This window comes from Chelonoidis abingdonii, chromosome 7 (assembly GCF_003597395.2).
Source record: "Chelonoidis abingdonii isolate Lonesome George chromosome 7, CheloAbing_2.0, whole genome shotgun sequence".
NCBI classification, from domain to species: Eukaryota; Metazoa; Chordata; order Testudines; family Testudinidae; genus Chelonoidis; species Chelonoidis abingdonii.
Window position 1 is genome coordinate 54398592 of NC_133775.1, and position 20922 is coordinate 54419513.

Consider the following 20922-nt stretch of genomic DNA (forward strand, 5'->3'; position numbering starts at 1 on the left):
GGCCCCATGGATACCGGTAGCACCCAGGTGAGCCCAGAGCATAGGGAGCTGGAAAAGGCATGTGAGCCCGAGAGTCCGCATTATGCCGAGAGACTGGGAAGAAGGACGTCTCTTCCACTGAGAAGCCCTCCGAGTCCGAAGAAGCCTCCAGCAACGCAGGCGGTACCGCGATCGCCAGGTGTGTGTCACAGCTGAGGAGGAGTGACTCAGCCGCTGCTGAAGGTGGCCAGGAGGCCAAAAGAAGCAATGAGGGCAGGTACAGCAGTTCAAGATGGGACAAGGAGACCAGTGGATTCATCTGGCCTGGTGTCTAGGGCACATCCCGTCCTCTGCCACGCTGAGCAGGGGTATGCAGAGCACAGCCTGGAGAGTGCTGCCATGGCTGAGTAGCATGCACAGGCAGGCTGGTGGGACCTTGGTCCTTGCAGGAGCTGGCAGGTCTCGCTTCTGCTTTTCCTTGCCCACTCGGCTTAGGAGTGGCCCTGCAGGGCCATCACATGACATCTCATCCGACCAAACCCATCCTGGGGAGGAAACACAGTGTGGCTCAGCAGTCTGCGACGGGGACCTGCTGCAGTGTTTGTGACAGCACTTGTGACTATGCTTGTGTGCTTTCTCGTGTTTCGATGGTGCTGATGGATCCAGGTGTGAAGTCGAGGGCAGGGTACTTAACCCGCCAGTGGTAGGCAGTGCACCACCAGCACGAATGGTCCAGGATCAGACACTGCACGAGGCTGGAGTGCTTCCACCATGAAGAACTTGCAGAGGCGCTGAAGACAAGCGTTGCAGGTCCTTGATGGAAAGAATTTGCAGATATCGCAGTGGGTGACAATGTGTGTCTTGCCCAGGCAGTAGAGGCAGCACATGTTGCTCACGGAGAACAAGTGAGGGCAAGAGGCGCAGTTCTTGAACCCCGGAACATGAGGCATATTCCCCCAAATGGGTGAGGAGAGGACCTGTAAGGGGCTACTATATAAACTAACTAAACTATTGTATTTACAGAAGTATAGAAAGAAAGGAGCAGAACTCACTGTTTTCCTACAATGGACCGTCATTCTCGTAGAGTGCACAGGCACCAAGAGAGGATTCTGACTCCAATCATGTTGTAAGAGGGAACTGAGGGCGCGTCATCCCACACAAACTCCTATAACCTCACATGGAGCACGTGGCGACGTAAGGTGGCTGTGTGGATCAATGGACACTGCTGCTCTAAAACTTCTGGCTCTGATGCATGGCATGCATGTGCACCTGCATTTGGAATACATATAGAGGACCATTACGCGAACAACAACAGTTACTACTCTTTTAATTGGTTAGATATGCAGTTCTGCTCCTCTCTGTCTTCTTCATCCATCTTCTATTCTGTCCTCTCTACCACTGCCATGTGAAGGGCACATAAAATTAAAGGTAGCTCCCATTCTGCTGCTGCCATATGAACAGGTCATTGTAGAAAGTGAACTTGTCATTTCCCCCACCACACACACTTCTTCATTTAAGGGGAAAGGTGATCTAATCAACTGAATATGGGATTGAGAGTTAAGAAATCTGGGTTTTATTCCCAAATCCTCTCACTAATTATCGTTTTATGGTCACTTTCCCCCCATCTACAAAATGGAGATAATACTTCCATACCTGTGTAATGTTGAGATTGACAAATGGAAATCACAGAATAAATTGTGAAGTACTTCCTCTTTGCTCCTTTCCCCTTTTCAGTTCTCTGTAATGTAGTCCTGTTGGTTAAAATGCCATAAAAGTCTAATAAATTTGTATTAAAAATGAAAGATTTGATTCCAATATTTTATGGATGGTTGGGGAGAATTATATAAATATCTAAGCAGTACATATGTGGGAGGCATTTATATGGTCCTCATCCCTATGATATATAAGTACCTAGACAGAGCTACAAAAAAACCTTATTTGTGTGACGCCTCACTTGTCCCCACTGGATCAAGGCAGTAGAGGGAGTATACAGCACATGGATACATTCTCTCTCTAATTCTCTGTTAGTATGATTCTAATGGAATGGCAGTATTCTCTGTTTAAGCATGCAGAATAGAAAGCCTGTCGTCAGTGATATTGCCAGGGAGGGTACATTTGCAAGGTTCAGAGTATATAGCCAATTCTCTGCCTCTAGGAGAGTCATGGTTTGTTTCAGAAACTATTCTGAATTTTTCAGGTAAAAGTGAAGGTCTCTGAAATCCTGGACTGACTTGAGCCCCTCTGGCTTTTTAGTTATCAAGAAGTGACTGGAGTACTATCACAAGCTCAATGGTATTTTTTGTTACGAGCGAATTTATTTCCTGCAGCATCTCATACTATTCAACTTGAACGAGTTCTTGAAGGGGTGTAAATCTAAGAAAGAAATTTGGTATTATGAAACTATGGCATTTTATAGAGTGTAAATCAGGGTAGAATTTGGCCCCAAGTCTGCCAATGTCCTGAATTTAACTAGCTGTGATCTCCTTTCCTGGCACCAAATGGTAATAGGCTGGTTTCCCTGTGTTAACATTGTTATGTATCAGTGGGATTGGGGCCCTAATCATTGAGAGATCTTTTTTGAATTTTATAGATAAAATGTACAAATACTCACAAATTATCATTAACTCTCTCCTTTCCTCCCCTAAAATATTTTTTAGCCCCTGCTCCTAAGTCTTCTCATGAAGTGCTGAAAGAGGCAGACACAGATGTACAAGTTCTTCCTAACTACTCCACACCTCAGAAATCAGATTCCTATTTTAATCCCAAAATGAAACTCAACAGGTGAGGGGGGTAGTGGGGAGAGGTTGCAATGAAAATGCTCTCACTTAAAAAATTATCCCAGTAAACAGCCCACTATGATGTCTAGAGAAATAACATTTTTCAAGCAATAAAATAAGGTGCCCAATATAGGAAGGCTCCATTTTGATGCTTTTCTAATTTTGCTCACTGAACTATCTTCCTTATATACTGCTGGAAAGACTTTTCTAAATTAACAGAAATTGTCTTCACAAGAAAATGTGTTCTAGTTTCTAAGAAAATAAAGATGCTAGCTTATGCAGCAGTGTGGGAGTTTAAGGGGAAAAAACCCATACAAACCACACTTGAGGAAACCTATTCAATGAAATGTTTTCCTGTGAGTTTTTGTGAGCTCCCAGGCCTAGACACCACCTAAGTGCTCTCCTCCAGCACAGCTGAAGCATGAGCATACATGTCTTACATCCTACAAATCCTTTTTATAGGTCGCACTCTATTGGAGCAGATTCTTTCCTCTAGCTCCTCTTCACAGCATTCTTTTTAATGTCAGTAGAGCGTGTAGTTGTTTCATCCTCAGAAAAGTCATAACTTCAGCCAGGCGTTGGCTACACTTGCGAGTTACAGTGCAATAAACCTTCCAGAGTGCTGTACCTCACTCCCCGTCCATACTGGCAAGGCACATACAGCGCTATATTTCCGCGGCTACAGCGCTGCTGGTACTGCATCTTCCTGAGAGGAATAACAACTGTTGCATATTGGCTGAGACGCTGCTGCTCCAATGTAAATGGGGAGTAACGTTATTACGCACTGATTGACCTCTGGAAACTCCCTATAATCCTTTTAACTGAAGTATCCTCTCTTGTTTTGTTGTGAACTCTGGAGAAGTGCCCTTTCAAAGTTCCGTTTTGGGGGCTGCTTGTCAAAACAACAAAACACAGCTACTATTTGCTTTGGATGAGTGAGAGGCAGGCAGGGGGGCTCCGTTTGGCATGCCGACAGCTAATGTTTGCTTGAAGGGGGGGGATGGAGTTGGGGTCCGTTTTGGTGAGCAGCTGCTTATCTGGTCTGTGGAAAAAAAAGGAAACAGCTGCTCTTTGCTTTCAGTGAGTGAGAGAGATGCGGGAATAAGACAGCATGCTGACACATTCTCAGCACCCCAAAAACCCACTCTCACCCCCAGCTCTCCCTGTCACACTCCACCCCACCCCCATTTGAAATGTACATTGCAGCCATTTGAATGCTGGGATAGCTGCTCATAATGCACCACTCCCAATGCTACTGCAGATGTGGCCACGACAGTGCGCTGGTAGCTGTCAGTGTGGACAGACTGCAGTGCTTTCCCTACTTAGCTGTACGAAGGCAGGTTTAACTCACAGCGCAGTACATCTGCAAGTGTAGCCATACCCTTAACTGCTGCAACAACAAAGCTTGTTCCCTGAAACACGGAAGTTTAACTACCCTTCAGTCATTGCCAGGGTCCTTTTCCAGAAGGCACCCTGCCAAAGATAATTTTGAATCTGGGGAAAATTTCTCAGGCCAGTCTAAGAAGATTGCTGGTTATTTCCAGACAGCTATTACTAGCAGTGAATGGTTTAAAAAAAAAACAAACCCCACCACCAGTAATGTCTCTGGTCTGTTCTTTCATAGAGCACGTTAACTTCCTATAGAAGGCAGTGCAAACCCCAGACAAACAGCATATACTCTTGAACCCCACTTAGTGTCGTCTAACTGGCAAGTGGAATCTCAAGTTCTTATTTTTCATATTACCTTTTTGCCATACAGTGAAGGATTCCATTCCACTATAAACTCTTAGGCCAGGTCTACACTACAAACTTATATTGGTGTAACTAAGTCACTCGGGTGTGAAAAATCCACACTCTTGAGTGACATAGTTATACCAACCTAACCCCTCATGTAGACACTGTTATGTCAACGGGACAACTTCTCACGTTGACAGTTAATCCATCACCCTGAGAGGCAGTAGCTATGTTGACGGGAGACGCTCTCTTGTTGGCATAGTAATATCTTCACTAAAGCACTACAGTGGTACATGAAGACAAGCCCTTAGGCCAGCAGTTGGTACTTTAAATGACCAAACAATTTGCCTGCATACCAAATTTGTCCTGCTACATGGACTCACTGATCACAGAAACTATTCTATAGTGGTGTTTTATATCTCAGTGCTCCCTGGATCAGTGTTAAAGTCAGCACTCCTAGAAAGTTATCATTGGAATTAACTTAAGGATATTTGGGTACTCTTAGACCTACAAATGCTGTTTAAGGAAGCAAAAGGTTTAGAAAACCTTCTGGGGGCTGTTAAACTCAGTTATTACAAAACCTGTTCCTGGAACAAATTACCCTAAGATGGAAGAAACAAAAATATGTGAAATACATACTCTAAACTTTATTATACACTTTTTTATCTTCTAGGCAACTGATATTCTGTGCATTAGCTGTTTTGGCTGAAGAACGGAACCCGTTAGAATGTTTGGATGCATTTGGGGCCACCGGTAAATAAACAAACTTTTGGAATCTCATTTTACTTTCTTTAAATTTCTAATTTTATTTTACAATTTGTAGCAAGTCCCTCTCATGAGAAATTCACATTGTATATTTAAGTATTATGGGGTCCTTGCTTAGGCAGACTCCTTTTGACTTCCATGTGTGTTTCCCCAAGTTAAGGAGATCAGAATTTGGCTCTAGATGGACCATAACTATCTTGGAACTGAAGTTATTGATGCTCAAAGGAAGAATTTTTACATTTTAAAGGGCATGAAATACCGTGCATCTTAACTTGATGAGTTATGTCCAACATCCCATGAATTCTGATTCCATAGCTGTGAAGTTTGACTTTAAAATCAACCCCTAGTCATAGAACAGTGCCACTGAATCCAAACTTTCGTTTAAAAAATTGTTTCCGATCTCTATGTTTGTAAAGAAGAATCCTGACCATGAAATTAATGTAAACCAATGCGGTGTTATCTTCCTGAATCTGTAGACAGTGAAACAGTGAACTATCCCCATGATCTCGAACAGGTGTTAGTTCTAAAACCTGAAGACAACAATTAAAATGCTCAGCAGTTAATGTCCTGCTAATGTGTTTATTGCACAGTTCCAAGCCAGCCACACCAAAAGTCTTAACAGCCTCCTATCCAACTATCAAAACCTCCTGTTTCCCCCCCAATAACTTTTACAATACAATCACGTATTGTTGTTTCAAATATCTGCAGCACATCAAAAATTTAAGATTATGGGGCAGCATAAAAACAATTTAATATCAGACTAAGAAGGATTGCTATATTAGTTAAAATGTTAATTTTCCTGTTTCATTCAGTTAAATTGAAAAATTGAGGTTTTTTTTGTTTTTTTTTTATCTTGGTCTGCCACAGAAGTTTCAGTCTGCTGCATTAGATTGTTGCACAAGCCCAGGGGACTTGCTACAGATTTGAGGTCCAATTTGTTTCACAGTACACAGAGCATTTTTATATCTATGGCACTTATCTTGTAATGAGAACTGAATAGGCAAACCCTTGTGCCCATATAGACTTCAGTGAGTCTTCACACAAATGCTGGAGTTTGCCAACAGATGAAAGCCAGAGTATGGATCACATTTCTGTATTATGCACATTTAGGGTTTGATTGTGTTTTTATTGAAGTTAAGGGGATCAAAAACCAGGCCTTTACTCTATTGCATGCAGCCAACCTTAAAATTATGCACTTATCTTTCTCCTCAGGTATAATGGGATTACAGTGGGCAAAGCACCTTGGAAATTCTGTGAAGGTTACGATTAATGATTTTAATGAAAATTCCGTGACAATGATTCAGGAGAACTGCCATTTAAACAAGATGAAAGTGATGATGAACACTAAGGAAGAGGATGACTGTGATGAAACTACGGAAGAAGGAGAGGAAAATGTAGGCATTATTGATGTGACAAAAATGGATGCCAATATCATAATGCACTTGAGATCCTTCGATTTTATGTAAGTGAAGAGTGTTTGCTACTACAAGTTTGTCTTTACTTGGTGCTTTGATCTTGACTGTAATTTAATTTTTTCCCCAGTGATTATTTAGAGAAGTCTGAATGGACGAGATAACCAACAGCGGCTGGTTATTTGCTTATTAAAAAGTTTAATTGTGTAGCATCTGAAGTGCTGTGTAAACAGAGACTTAATTTTAAATCTTTTAAAAAAAAAATCACTGGGAAAACATTTAAGCCCTTCTGGCATCCAACATGGAAAATAAGCACCAGGGTAATGTATGTTGGGTGCTGTGGTCAGGCCTGGTTGGAGCCATGGTTGAGAACAGGTACCAAGGTGAAGCCAGCCGAAGAGTCAGGACCAGGATAGCACTGAAATCGGGGTCCAGGGATAGGCTGTGGGTCAAAACTGATGTCAGTCTATAAACAAGACAAATCAGGATGCAAACCAAAGGTTGAAGCTGGGTTAGAGTCAGTCCAAGGGTCCAGAGGGAAGGGCAGGGCTGGAACAAGGTCAGAATAAGGCATGGACAAGGCTGAAGTGAGCTGGAACAAGGCTGAGGCAGGAACAGGAACCGGATCAAGGGCTGGCTGGAAGCCTAATGACACTAACACTGCAAGCCAGCAGGATTCCTGGCTAAGTAATGTTGTTGTACAGACTACCTTGCTGCTCAGGCAGGATCAGTGAAATACCTCTGCCTGGAGATCATCTGACCCAGCCTCTGCCCAGGAATAGGCTGCTGCAGTATGCGTTAGTGCTGAGGCTCTACTTATGGGACGAACCCCTGCAACTGAGTTGCTGCAGCATGCCTGAATAATGAGCAGGGATCCCAGTTTCCCATGATGATAAAAAAACAAAAAAAACCTCTCCAATAAATACCATAAAAAAAATCAAGTGTTTTTCCCGTGATTATAATGAAATGCTGAACTTTAATTTCCCTAATCACAATAGGGAGCCCAGCCACCTGGGGCTGACAACCTAAGCCCCTCCACCCAGGGCTCTGGCTGTGAGCCCCGGTTTGGTTAATACGAAGAGCTGGATAATGGAGGCTCAGATAACATATACAATAGAACCCAGTTTTTCATTTTTTACAAAACGTAAAAACTAAAGACTAAAAACACAAATTCTGGATTTGTCCATGGCAAACGGATCTCTAGGATCTGTGGTGATGAGTTACTGCAGGCTCTGTTGGAGGGGGAAGTCACGGCAGCTGAGTGAGTGGCTCTGGTTTGGCTGCAAGTTTGCCGCACAATGTGTATGAACATTTTAGGCCAAACTTGTGGATTTTTGGTATAACTTTGTCTATTTGGAGAAAAATGAAATACAAGAATCTTTTTTCTATAATTTTAGACCATTTGAAATTCATATCTGTGCATGTAGTTTTTAATAAGGCCACATGCTTATGGATCACTTATTGTAATCCATTCTTAAATAGCATGGCTGATCTAATTAGAATCTAAGGCCAAAATATTCATATTTTAGTGCCCAAATGCAGGCTCTAAATCTATATTATAGACTTCAAATTAAGTGGTCTGATTCTTAGAGTTGCAGAGCATCCACAAACCAATTGAATTCAGTGGGAGTTGAAGTTTATTTGTATATTTTGAAAGGCATGGGAGAATGAACACCGGTATCTTAGCCAGCATTCTTCTTAGTTCAGTTATCCAGCATGCTAGGATGTAAGAGAGATTGTGCTATGTGTGTGACGATTATTGCATTACTCAATATGTACTGCCTGCCCCCTCTAACTTGTTGCTTTGTAAATTATTTGGGCATGTTGGAGGTACGGAAGGTGTGTTGTAAAATCAAATTCTGTTTTTATTTTACTTCAGATGTTATGGATGAGGATTTTTTTAAACAGTTTTTTTCTCAGATATCTTAAAAGCTAAGTAGTTATGTACCAGAGATGCTTCTCTGTATTTTTTGGTTTTAGACACCTGGACCCATTTGGAACAGCTGTGAACTACTTGGATTCTGCATTCAGAAATGTAAGAAATCTTGGAATAGTATCAGTGACATCTACAGACATCAGTTCTCTGTATGCAAAAGCTCAGCATGTGGCCCAGCGCCACTACGGCTGTAACGTTGTCAGAACGGAGTACTACAAGGAACTGGCAGCTAGAATAGTAGTTGCTGCTGTGGCAAGGTACTATTACCACACATGAATCATAGTCAGCTCTTAAGCTCTGGTAGCAGAGGATTGCTAATGCAGCTTTTGGTGATTGCTAAAGCAAGTTGTGTGTCTTTGCTTTTCAGAATTCCTTAAACTCTACAAGTTAGGCACTGAAATATCAATTTTGTACTTGATTTCAAGTTCACTCCTATAGAACAATTTAAGTATTTTAAACTGACGTGACTGGCAAGATGGCAAATGGGTATGGAGTATATTATTAATCTTCAGAAAGAAAAGGTAATATAATGGAAATTTGAATATCTGAAGATTTTAAGTTCATTTGGTAGTGATTTAATGCTGCCTAAGCCTTTATAAATACTTCAGAAGCTATTAAAGCAATTAATTATCTGTGGGAAAGAGCATTAAATTAGATTTGCTTTAAATGGAAATAAACTCATAAGTGTCAACTTTCACAATATATTTCATAATGAGAAAACAGATATTCACCCCAAAATCTAGACCCCCTAGCCTCAAGTGTTTACAAATAGTAAACACAGTGTGGCTAAATTTTTCACAGATTAAATATGGTTACGGAAAAAAAATGATCTGGTGCTGTAAATCTACTACTTACAAGCAAATATGATATGGTGCTGCTTGCCCTGCAAACCCTATTAACGTATTAGTCCTTTTTCATACAGATATTCCCAGTGACTTCATAAGTGTACTCAGAAATGAAAGTTGGGGGTTTGGACACTAAATCAAGACATACAAATCCAGAACAAGATAATGGAACAATAGTTCAGGGAAGAATGAGTGGGAGATTAGCTATGAAAGATCTTCAGGCTCCTTAAACAAATCCACTCACTGCTAGGTGGCCAGGAGTAGAATGCCAGCATGATCCAGAACTGTGGTGGTTTCTCTATCAGGAAGTTGGCCCTCTTGCTGGGTCACCATCTTAAGTCTGTCCTTTCTCAGGACACAGTCATGCAAACTAAGGGTCCCCAAAATATTTTTGACACAAACAAAAATCCTTCCCCCTCTGTAGAGTTCTTCCTCACTCTGTTTTCAACACAGCCTATAGCCCCCTTGCTGGCTCAATAACCATTGTGGAAGGCTTTATCTGGCCTTTCCTTGGGCCAGTAGGGGACCCAGTCCCATCCTTTACTCTGGGTTCTGGTCCAGGGGTTCTGTACTGAACAGATAGGTCTGCTCCCTTACCTGAGCTGCAGTTTTCCATGGGCCACTTCCTACATAATCTTTAAATTCTCCTTTGGGTATGTCCATTTTGTCCCTGCTTAAGCAGGGTCTCTCCCAGGCTTCTCTACAGGGAGAGCTTTTCCAGACTCTTCCCTTTTTGGTCTGGGTCTCTCCCAGGCCTTCATGCCTGTAGAACTTTTCCTTACTGCCTGAGCTTTCTGCCTGGGTCTTTCCCCAGCTGGGGGAATTACTTAGCTTATCATTACTTAAGCCTCATTCCCCTCAAGTGGGACTCATTCGGTAATCAGACTGGTTTAGCCCCATGCTCTCCAGCCCACAGAGCAAGCTACCCTGTTACAGACTCCATAGTCAATTATATTAAATTGGGCCTGTTTAGATTGTCTTGTCTAGCTCCTTGCCTATGCTAGCTTACTCCCTATGGCATGTTCTCCAGTGCTATATCTCATTTAGCTTTTAAATGATTCTAGCACTAAGGGTTTCATCTGTCTGTAAAACCACACCACAGGCTGAGACCTCATATTGGAATAACTTTTCCAGAGTGTTAAGCTAAATTTTCTTTGCTAATTTTCACTTTGCTTTTAATTACACCCCTCCAACGTACCCTAAAGGATTCCTCTTTTCTGTGTACCAGTTCAGATTCTTAGCTAGTGCTTTATCTCCCCTTAGTCTTCATTTCACTTAGATCTATTTATTTACCTTCTATAATCTTTCCTTTGAAGTCTATCCCTCCAAGTCTTCTCAACACCTAGGAACCCCAGTCATCGACCAGCACCCTATATACTAGGCGCTATACAAACACGGAACAAAAAGATGACCCCTGACCTTCAAAGCCCACAGTCTAAGTGGAGGCTCTTTATAGACAGTGTAGGATTTTTTCAAACAAACAATGGATGATCATAAATATATATATATATATTGCACAAGGTGGAACATCTGAGAAAGTTAGTCTTTGCTGAATTTCTATAGTAATATGTTATCTGTTTGCTTTTGTAGAGCTGCAGCTCGATGTAATAAAGGCATTGAAGTTTTGCTTGCAGTAGCTCTAGAACACTTTGTCCTAGTAGTAGTGAGAGTTTTGAGGGGACCATCTCCTGCAGATGATTCAGTCAAGAAAATTCGGTATCTTATCCACTGCCAGTGGTGTGAGGAGAGGATTTTTCAGGAGGGTAATATGGTAGAAGGTAAATGGATTTTCCTTGGGTTTCTTTTAAAGGTATAATCCATGCAAGTTTATTGTATGTACCTATGTTAGCCATGTGGTAAGTTCCAATATGTAAAAATACTTGCTTTCACTGGAAATATTTCATATATAGAATTGTGATAATGATCGTGCACATAAAGGAGAGGGACTTCCATTATAATCCTCTAGTTTAAAAGGGGTTCTTTGAGTAATTGTTATATGGATCCCACTGTAGGTTTGTGTGCACAAGCTTGGAATCTTTTGACCAGCAGTATCCATTGGGGCTACCCATGGCACCCTGCATGCCCTCACACCACACCACCAGGGGCTTGTCTGCCTACTCTGAAACCTCACACCAGTCTTTTTCAGGTCCGTCAGTGACGACTACTGCTGCCCAAGGTAGGAGGAAGCAAAGATCTTTGGACACTGCTCACGATCATAAATTTCCTGTACTGGCCAAGAAGAGATCTAAAAGCCACTCTTCTGACTTGTCCAAACCAGCTGCAGCGAAACCCAACTGGCACTAGGAGTCTTCATATGCTACCAGAGTCAGGAGATGCGAGGCAAAAGACACAGTCAGTTTTCAGCAACCAGTGCCTCAAAATCAGCTCTGATGTCATTGGTACCAACAGATTTGGATTCTTTAGTACCATGCCTTAGCAGAAAACCTCAGTCTCTTGAAGCATTTTTTTTGGTACCAGTATGGTCAACACCATCTTCGTCAGTACAGAAGTCCTTGACTCTGGCTGGATTCACAACACTTGCTGACCTGGTGATGATCCCAGAACCAGAGCATCCACTTTCGGATATTTCTCTGTTACCTACAGTATCTATGTCTGACTAGGTATCGGGACCCAGAGTATCAGTTATGACTATATTGCTTCATCTGTCTTCCTCAACACCGATCTTGGTCTCAGAGTTATTGCTGGATCGTCTCAACCAGTGTTAACCTCTCAGAGATCTGCACCTCCCGTACAGAAGTGCTACTTGTTGGCACAATCATCATCATCATCATCATCTTGGGGGCATAGAAGCCCTTCTCCTAGGTTATCTTTTCCTTCTCCAAGATGTGTTCCTGAGAGGGACATTGGGAGAAGTTCTTGTAATCACAGAAGACATGTTTCTGAAGACCATAAGCTTCTTGGATTCTACCTCTGTTGCATCATATACCCTTTCCTTATGGAATGCAATCCTGGCCATGCTGGCTCACCTGTAAACCTCAAAACCCATTTTCTTTTCCTTATGTGAGATCCAGATGTAGGAACAAGTTGGCTCCTTTTGGAGAACTTTCTCAGGTGGTATACCTGCCACAGAAGGGTCGTCTTCACAAATTGAGCCAGGACTCACAGAATGATAATGCATATCTCCTGGAAGAGTATGAGGATGAGTTTTTTTTCATGTGTATTTCATCTTCACCAGATGAAATAGTTTTACACCATCAGCATCTTCCACTAGTGATGACTTCAAGGACTTGCAGGAACCTCTTAAAAGAGTGGCTAATACTTTGGAGATTCCATTGGAAATAGCCCAGGAACATCCCTGTTATTCAATATTCTTTATCTGTTCCCTCAGGGCCATTTAGCAATGCCCGTTAATAAGGCCATTCTTGCACTGATCCAGGACCTCTGGTAGACCCTAGCCTCCATTTCAGCCACGTCTGGGATGTCATTTTCCCCCTAAGGGGTTCAAGTAATTTTTCCACTCTGCCCTGGCATCACTGGCAGTGGCTCATGAAAAATCTAAACAGCATCTTACTGTGAAATCCACCCTTGGTATAAGGAATCAAAACTCTTTTTTGGGAGAAAAATATACTCAGCTAGCCTACAGTTCTGTAGAGTCAGTTACCAGGCTCTGCTGGCAGAATGTGATACAGTGGGATACAATCTTTCAGTTTGCCAAGCAGCTACCCCTGAACTCGAGAGATGAGTTCAGGGCTATGATTACAGGTCAACCTAAGAGGGCTATGATGTTTTAAACTCAACACTGAACAAGAAATTAGCCTTTCTGAATTATTTCAAGTTGATCCTTAGAGCTTTATACCCCAGCTCTGAGCAAGAAGTAAGGAAGGCTTCTACCCTTCTGGACCCAGAGACCTTCCTTGTCTTACTCATACCACCAGATGGCTCCAGACTCTTCCACGAGTCTCTGTTTCCAGAACCAGAGATGCCCTCCATCTACTGAAAGTGCACATTCTTCTTCTAGTTAAGGAGAGAAGGATTGATACTGCTATCAAGAGTCTTGGACTGATTTTCAAGGATCTGTATGTACCCTGTTCTCCCCTCCTTTGGCAATGGCCTACCCCATCCCTCCTCATGACAATCTGCTGTTTTTTTGCTCCTCAGGAAGATGCACTGCTGATCAGAAAGGGTTCCTTTAACCCCATCCCTGTTATTTCCCAGAGTCTTCAGGAAGATGACAAAGGACAAGGTCCAGTTGATAATGGCTTGGGCATATCAGTTCTGGTACTCCAACTTCTGATGCACTTATCCCTCCATACCCTTCTACCACTTCCAAGCCATCTTGATATCATTTGACAGACCCAGGGTTTGTGTCTCTGGATCCAGTGTCTCTGCCTCTGACAGCATGGAGATTAGCTGACTAAGCTGAGGAAAGGAGCAAAGGAGTACAAGACATTCTAATCCAGAGCAGAAAGGTTTCCACAGGACTGACTTACAGAGCTGAAGTGAAAGCATTTTTCATTATAGTCCATTCAGAGATACTTTGAACCCTTGGAGTTTTCTATTCCTACTATCTGCTGTCTTTTGAAACAATTGGCTCTATCCATCAGAGTATTTTTAGCAGTTGTTTTGCATATCATCCACCTATTCAAAGCCATTTGTTTTTTTCCCATCCTACTGTGTCAAAGGATTAAAATGACTACTAATTCATATCTTCCCTCTAGTAAAGGATCCTTTTTCTACATAGAACATGAATATGGTACTTTGGTCATTTAGACCGGTCATGATTTAGACAAAAATCAAAATGTGCATTTGTCTTAAAACTTTCTGGAAAATTACTCTGTTGAACTTTCTCATACTGCTTCTCTACCCCAGTGGTGGTGGTTGGTAGTTTTGTTGGAGATGTAAGGTTAGGAAAAATGGGTGTTAAAAATTCTGCCATGGTTTTGACATGTTAAAAAAAAAAATTAACCGAGTATTTTTCCAAAGATCTTTACTACTCAAACTTCAGATAAATCAAATATTTAGTTCTTAATGAAGACAAGTGCCTTTGGCATATTTGAAATATTTTTAAGAACAGTTTGGTGTATACAGATAATCTTGTATGCACTATTCTGCAGTTTGGGAATGTATTGATTTGTGACGCTCCAGAGTACATCCAGCTGTTTATCTGTATCTTATTTGAATGTCTAATCCTATCTTAATTCTCATTGTAACTAAAGGGCCCGATGCCTTGGACTGTTAAGGTATTGACAGTTCTCCTTAAGACAATGATGGCTTGGCTATACGACCATTAGACTGCAATAAGTATCACATTTTCTTTTCATTCTTAACAGAAATAAAATTGTCACCTGCATAGGTATAGTATTATGGCTGAGATTTTAAATGCACAAATTAACAGCAAATTAAAATTAACAGTCCTTCAACCTACTACGTATGTGCAAGGGAGCTGAGCTATGGCTGTCATGAAAATCCTGCGATTCAACTGAATGTTGTGCACATACGCAGCCATAATTTAACAATTTTTTGCAATAATACACTTTTCCTTTAAAAGCTTTTTTAGTTTAAATTTGTTTTTGCAGTGGAAGTTCTAATGTAATAGCTAGAAGGTGTTATTTAAAAACACATACCAAGTAATATGGAGCTCTGGTTTTGTTTTATTTTAATTAAAAAATAACTAAAAAGTTACAATGCCCCTCATTAGATTCCAGCAGACACCAGAGGGAATAACTTGTGACAACATTAATAAAAGTTGGCATCTCGGGCATTTTTACAGTTGTTTGTGTATTTTGGGTTCTGATGTTGCTTGTCCTATTAAATGCCTCTACTTAGGCAGAATTACTTCTTATTGGGTGCAACATTTCTAGTATCTAAAACATCTTTCATTTTGTTTGTTAAAGTGAGTTCTATAGATAGAATTAAGTGATTTCGAAATACAGTTTTCTGTTACAGAAAACCCTTACCGGCAACTACTTTGTGACTGCCATGGCAGTATGCCTGGGAAGACAGCAGTAGAGCTTGGTCCTCTGTGGTATGTACAGCACACAGCGTAACAAAAGTGAAAGCTTGTTTGTTCATACAGCAGTAAGTTTATATCTAGCAACTGAGATGGATTTGGCAGCTGGTTATTTAATGGAGAGCTGGGTAATAAGAAAATGAGTTTTCCTAGTCAAACAGGTAGACAACAAGCAGTGAGTTTACTAAATAAACAATAGTGAACTAGTTTTCAATTTCACATCTTGGAGATATTAAAACAATTACACTGCACAGGAGAATCTGGCTGAGTAGGTTGATGTTTTGGGACCAGAGAACTAGTATACATTGAACTGTAATTGATAACTAACTTACATAATATCTTAATACCTATGCACTTCCAGTATTATTAAATAACTTGAACTGTTTGATGGTAATCAGCAGTGGAGTTTATCCTTGGGTTTTGGATTGAAAGAATAGTTAAATTTAAAATGTGAGCATTTCAGAACTAGAGTATAGAAACAGAACCAATCCTTAGCACTAACTCTGCTTTTACTATTTCCAAATACTATTAGGACACACCCTGATTTTGACAGTGCATCCTTGTGATATGGGTATCATTCCCATTTTACACATGCGGAAATGAGATGAAGTAACTTTGCCTAAGTTGACACACTAAATCAATGCCAGAACTGGGATTAACACTCATGAGCTCTTGGCTTTCAAGCCATGACTCTGAACTGCCACTACCTAAAACAAAAATAATGTTAATTGTATCACAATCTATGTACTCTGTTAATATAAGTATAGTTCACTAGCTACTCAGTTTGTGGAAACCACTTCTAAAGGAGCAAAGGCCTTTTGCTGTAAATCAAAATACTTTGTCATACACCAGTCTCCTTATTTTCACTGGTATTCTATTGCACTGTCCAGGTCAGGGTCCCTCTTTAACACTGGATTCCTCAGAAGAATGCTGTTTGAAGCTGTTCAGCACGGCTTGGATGAGATTCAGCCACTTGTAAAGACATTAATCTGTGAAGCAGAGTGTACAACTCTAAAACAGTTTTCAATCCATGGTCCTGCCAGCCAGAACAAACAAGGTGAGATAAAATGATGAGTTGCTTACAAAAAACACATGGGATTTTTAAATGTCTAAAACCAATTGAAAATTTCTTGAGCAAAAGTAATTGTAGCAGTGCATGTTAAAAGGTCAGGAACATGTTCCCTCTCACAAAGCATGGGAAAATAGTCTTCCCATATTATGGGGATTTTGTCATACTCTTTAAATCTCTGCTGTTAAGGCCTGCTCGAGACAGGGTGCTAGACTTAAACCAGTATGGAAAAATCCTATGTTAAGGAAACTAGTGCTGATATAAGGTGCCATGCTGACAGTACTGTAGTCCAATTTATTCACAAAAACAGGCAGCAGTAGCAGAACCTTCCCATATACTAGCCTTCGTACTGCAGCCCTAAGGGGGACGTTCCTCCCCTATTAGTGAGACGGAACTCTGCTCTTCATGCTCAGTCAAGCCTGGGCTTCTCTACAGAGACTGCCAATTGGGGGGGTGATTGAGATGGCAGTCTATAGTGGGATTCTATTCTGATAAGAACAGACTAGAGGCTACCACCTCACTTCAGATAAATCATATAGTAATTTTACTTGAATATTGTCCTATGCCAGATTCAAACTGATAAGTGTTTAGTGAAAGTTTCCATAACCCATTACCTATCCTTTTGCCACTATCGTTTTTACACCTTTTACTTTGTCTAGAAAGTTTGGGGTTTTCCCCTTTCAAATTTTTGTGCATCCTTTTATAAGGCAGCAAAATAAAATCTATTTAAAACATTGTTTTGTCACACTTCGGATTTAATTTTGACTTTTATATTCTAGAAGAATGTGGTGTCTTTATTAAAACACCAGATACTGCTGCTGACTACTATGTGGTACAAGGTATGTAGTTCATCCATCACACCTACATGCACACCTCTTGTGGTTTGTGCTAGCAGATAACCACAGTCAGTGAAGGAGGGGTGGGGTGGGTTGTTTAAAAAAAAAACAAACAAAAAAAAAAAAACACACACAAATGTGCTCAGTGGTTCACCTCCAGTGAAGATTAATGAAATTTTAAAAATATTTTATCTTTACCCAAAATAGCATTTGCTGGGAAAGACAAAAAGCCATTATTGCATGAAGTGCACTATGTATGTACCTTTGCAAGTCTAGTTTATCTGTGCAGCCCTTGGCTCCTATGGAAGTGAGTTATAGAAAACTTTAAAATTATCTGTTAAACTAGACTAGATTTCAAGTCCCTTCAGCCTAAGGAATGAGGGTTTTTTCCCCCCAGAAGTGTTGTAGTTGTAGCTTTAATTCAATCAGTCTAAGCCAGGAATGCTATTTACAGAAAAGCAAGAGAGGCCTAGGGTGAGTTTCCCACAGGGGACTTAAACATTAAGCATTGCAACGCTTATCATTTAGGTACTCTACTGCTTAGTGAAATCCACAGCTCTGAGCTGGGCTCCATATACAATGCAGGGGAGAGTTAGGGATCCACAAAATCCAGCTCACTGAGCTGCCTAAGATAGCCACTACAAAATGCCAAGGAGAAGGGCAAGTCCTGAGTCCTGCTCCTCAGAGGGACTTACGTGCCTAACTCTGGGCTGGAAGTTGCATCCCTCCACTCGGGATTCAAAGCCATGAACCCTCTCCTGAAGGCTGCAAGAAAGGGCTTATGCACCTTTCTCACACACACAGTGGGTGCTGGGTGGCATCATTGCTAAGTGCTACAAGAGCTCTGGTCAAATTATATAAATTAGCCGAGTGCTAAGAGCACTCACTCACCCTACTGGAGACCTCTCACTGATATCAAGAAGAGACTTCAGCTGTGGTCTCCCCCCTTCTAAGGATAGTACCCCAACCACCAGGCTTTGTTTTCTCCTGTTGAAGTTGTTCCACTACATATAAATAAATATGTACTGGAGCTGGAGGACTCTGTAACATGGTTCTCCCATGTACCTAGTGGGTTACTCTGGCCCAATACATGTTAACTATATACAGTGGATCAGTTTCAACAGAAGAAAGATCTGCCTCAAAACACTCCCTAGTACAGTGGTTATGGCACTCTCCTGGGGTGGAGCCAGACCAGAGTTCAAATCTCTTCTTCATATCAGACGGGGGGGTTTAAACCCAGGTCTCCCACATCCGAGATGAGGGCTCAAGCCATTAGGTTAAAGCAGTGGTTCTAAGCTGGCACCATCATCTTCTGTGTTTTTTGTGGGGCCTGATCCAATACCTGGCTTCTGAGAGCACCTGCCAGATAAGCAGGGGAATATTTAGTTTGAGGCACCCAGCTGCCTGCACTGAATCAACTCAGTAATTGGTTTTTTAGGTGGCTACAGAGTTAGGCAGAGGTTGAGGAACTAAATTTTGGATCTTGCCCCTAATGAGCATTTCTGTGTTTCAGGTAAAAGGAAAAGTAATGAAATGAGTAGAAACACAGGAAAAAGACAGAAGTCCGAAAACAATGCTGAGCACCCTGCATTTTACTATAATATCCATAGACACAGTATCAAAGGAATGAACATGCCAAAGTAAGGATCAAGTTCCAGTTTCTGATGTCAAACAAAATCAATGTGTAATCTTTGTTGAAACCAACTAACCAGTAAAAACTTTGTCTATAATTTTTTCAGGTTAAACAAGTTCTTACAGTATCTGTCCCAAGCTGGGTATAGAGTAAGCCGAACCCATTTTGATCCCATGGGAGTTCGCACAAATGCACCCTTGGCACAGTTTAAATCTATCCTTGTGAAGTACAGCACTCCCACGTACACTGGGGGGCAGGCAGAAGGTCCTCTCCAGTCCACTGAAGATGCCCAGGCAGAAGACAATGTCCAAGCTGCTGTAGCTGACAAGTCAGGAGACATGGAGTTCACAGAAGATGATAAATCAGAAGGCACTCTCACATTCACAAAAGACAGCTATAATGATAACTTTACTGCTGCTTAATGCAAATAATGTGTTAATTTGAGATTTGCAACTAAGCCCTACTCATGTAAACCAATCTACAGAACTGGTTTTGAAAGCTTGGGTTGCCAGTTATTTTAATGCGTGGGAGATGTTTTAGAATTACACAGAAGAACTTGTAATTGATCACAATACATATGGTCAAGTTACAATTAGAGTGGAGAAAGAAACTGTAGAGGGTATTGACTTTTATGCTCTTGTCTTTCTTTTAAACACTGGCATTTTGTGATGACCCCCAGCTCTTCAAAAAGCCTTATTCAAACTCCTAGTGCAATTTCCAGTACAGTGGATAAGCGATGGGGCCAGAAGTTTTAAGTATTTCCATAGGTGTAGCTAGAGCATAACCTAAGTATGAAATGGGCCATCATGCCTGCAGCTTGATTGGTTAGAGTTTAGCAATAGGTCAAGTCCCTAAGACACCAAAAATGTTGCACTATAAAATGTGGTATTAAATTTAAGCAAGCCAGAACATTTTAAATAGGTAAAATTATGTCCTTAGGTAGCAAACTTAACTTTTACCTAAAAGCAAAGACCTAAATGCAAGTGGATTGGGAATGAAATTAAACTTTTTGCTATTTGATTTTTTTATCTTTAGTGCTATATATTTCAAGTGAATTAGCTACTTTGAACAAAATAACAATTACCTGCCGGTAATAAAGGAGAAAGCTGGTAAGCTATTGGGGAGAGAGGACTGAGTGGCAAAGAATTAATTCACCAGGATTTAACTCATCCTGCCTTTAAATTGTCACTGGTACTATTTGATGATTAAGTCAATACATTTGAACTCTAGTCAGTTAGCTGGCAGTTATCTAATTTAACTTGCTTGTGAGATTCCTTTTACAAGTCAATGATTAAATTTGTACATAAACAGGTTATTTTCACTATTAAAACCATCTCTCGTGGTACAGGTTGAAAACACACATTTAATAAATAGTCATATTATATTCCTTTTAAAATACATATATGATATTACTTCAGCCATAAAATCATGAGGTTCATTTTAGTGTGGCTTTTTCTAGCTGTTAGAAAGAAGAGTTTGGTCCAAAACTTCTGTCATTCACTAGTTCTGATCTAGGAACAACTGTCTTACACTGCTTTTAAAACAGGATCTTCTATACAGCAAGGGTAATAATTTTAGATTCAGGCTTAGTCTACAAAGTTTTGGTGGCATAACTATGTATCGGCTAGAAGACTGAGGGGGAAAAAATCATAACCCCTGAAAACCAATGTAGGTGTGCCAAAGGAAACTCCCCCCATGTAGATATAAGTATGCAGCCAGAAGAGTTTTTCTGGTGGCTTAGCTGTACCAGCAGAACTCCTCCTGTCATGTCAGTTTTTGCTACATCTCCCTACTATGGGGTTCTGCCAGCATAGCTATGCCAGCAAAGTATAGACACGCCTTCAGATACAGGTTTTCACAGCCGCTATGGCCCCAGTCCTGTCACAGAACCACTATCACTTCCTTCTCAACCATTCTATGCCACTCAGTTCTACAAGATAGGGTATTTGTGATACATAGCATTTT

At 41.0% G+C, this 20922-nt stretch overlaps 1 protein-coding gene across 5 annotated transcripts in view; it reads left to right on the forward strand.

Moving 5' to 3' along the window:
* The window catches only part of TRMT1L (tRNA methyltransferase 1L), a 51913-nt gene extending 31576 nt beyond the window's left edge, over nucleotides 1-20337 (forward strand). For all 5 annotated transcript variants that reach the window (XM_075067865.1, XM_075067866.1, XM_032783456.2 and 2 more), the window contains 10 exons: nucleotides 2637-2760; nucleotides 5164-5243; nucleotides 6468-6717; nucleotides 8648-8860; nucleotides 11039-11226; nucleotides 15356-15434; nucleotides 16310-16476; nucleotides 17268-17327; nucleotides 18838-18964; nucleotides 19064-20337. In XM_075067865.1, coding sequence (XP_074923966.1) covers nucleotides 2637-2760; nucleotides 5164-5243; nucleotides 6468-6717; nucleotides 8648-8860; nucleotides 11039-11226; nucleotides 15356-15434; nucleotides 16310-16476; nucleotides 17268-17327; nucleotides 18838-18964; nucleotides 19064-19379 — 1604 coding nt within the window. In that variant the 3' untranslated portion in view covers nucleotides 19380-20337. The remainder of the gene's footprint in view (nucleotides 1-2636; nucleotides 2761-5163; nucleotides 5244-6467; nucleotides 6718-8647; nucleotides 8861-11038; nucleotides 11227-15355; nucleotides 15435-16309; nucleotides 16477-17267; nucleotides 17328-18837; nucleotides 18965-19063) is intronic.
* Nucleotides 20338-20922: the final 585 nt, after the last annotated feature.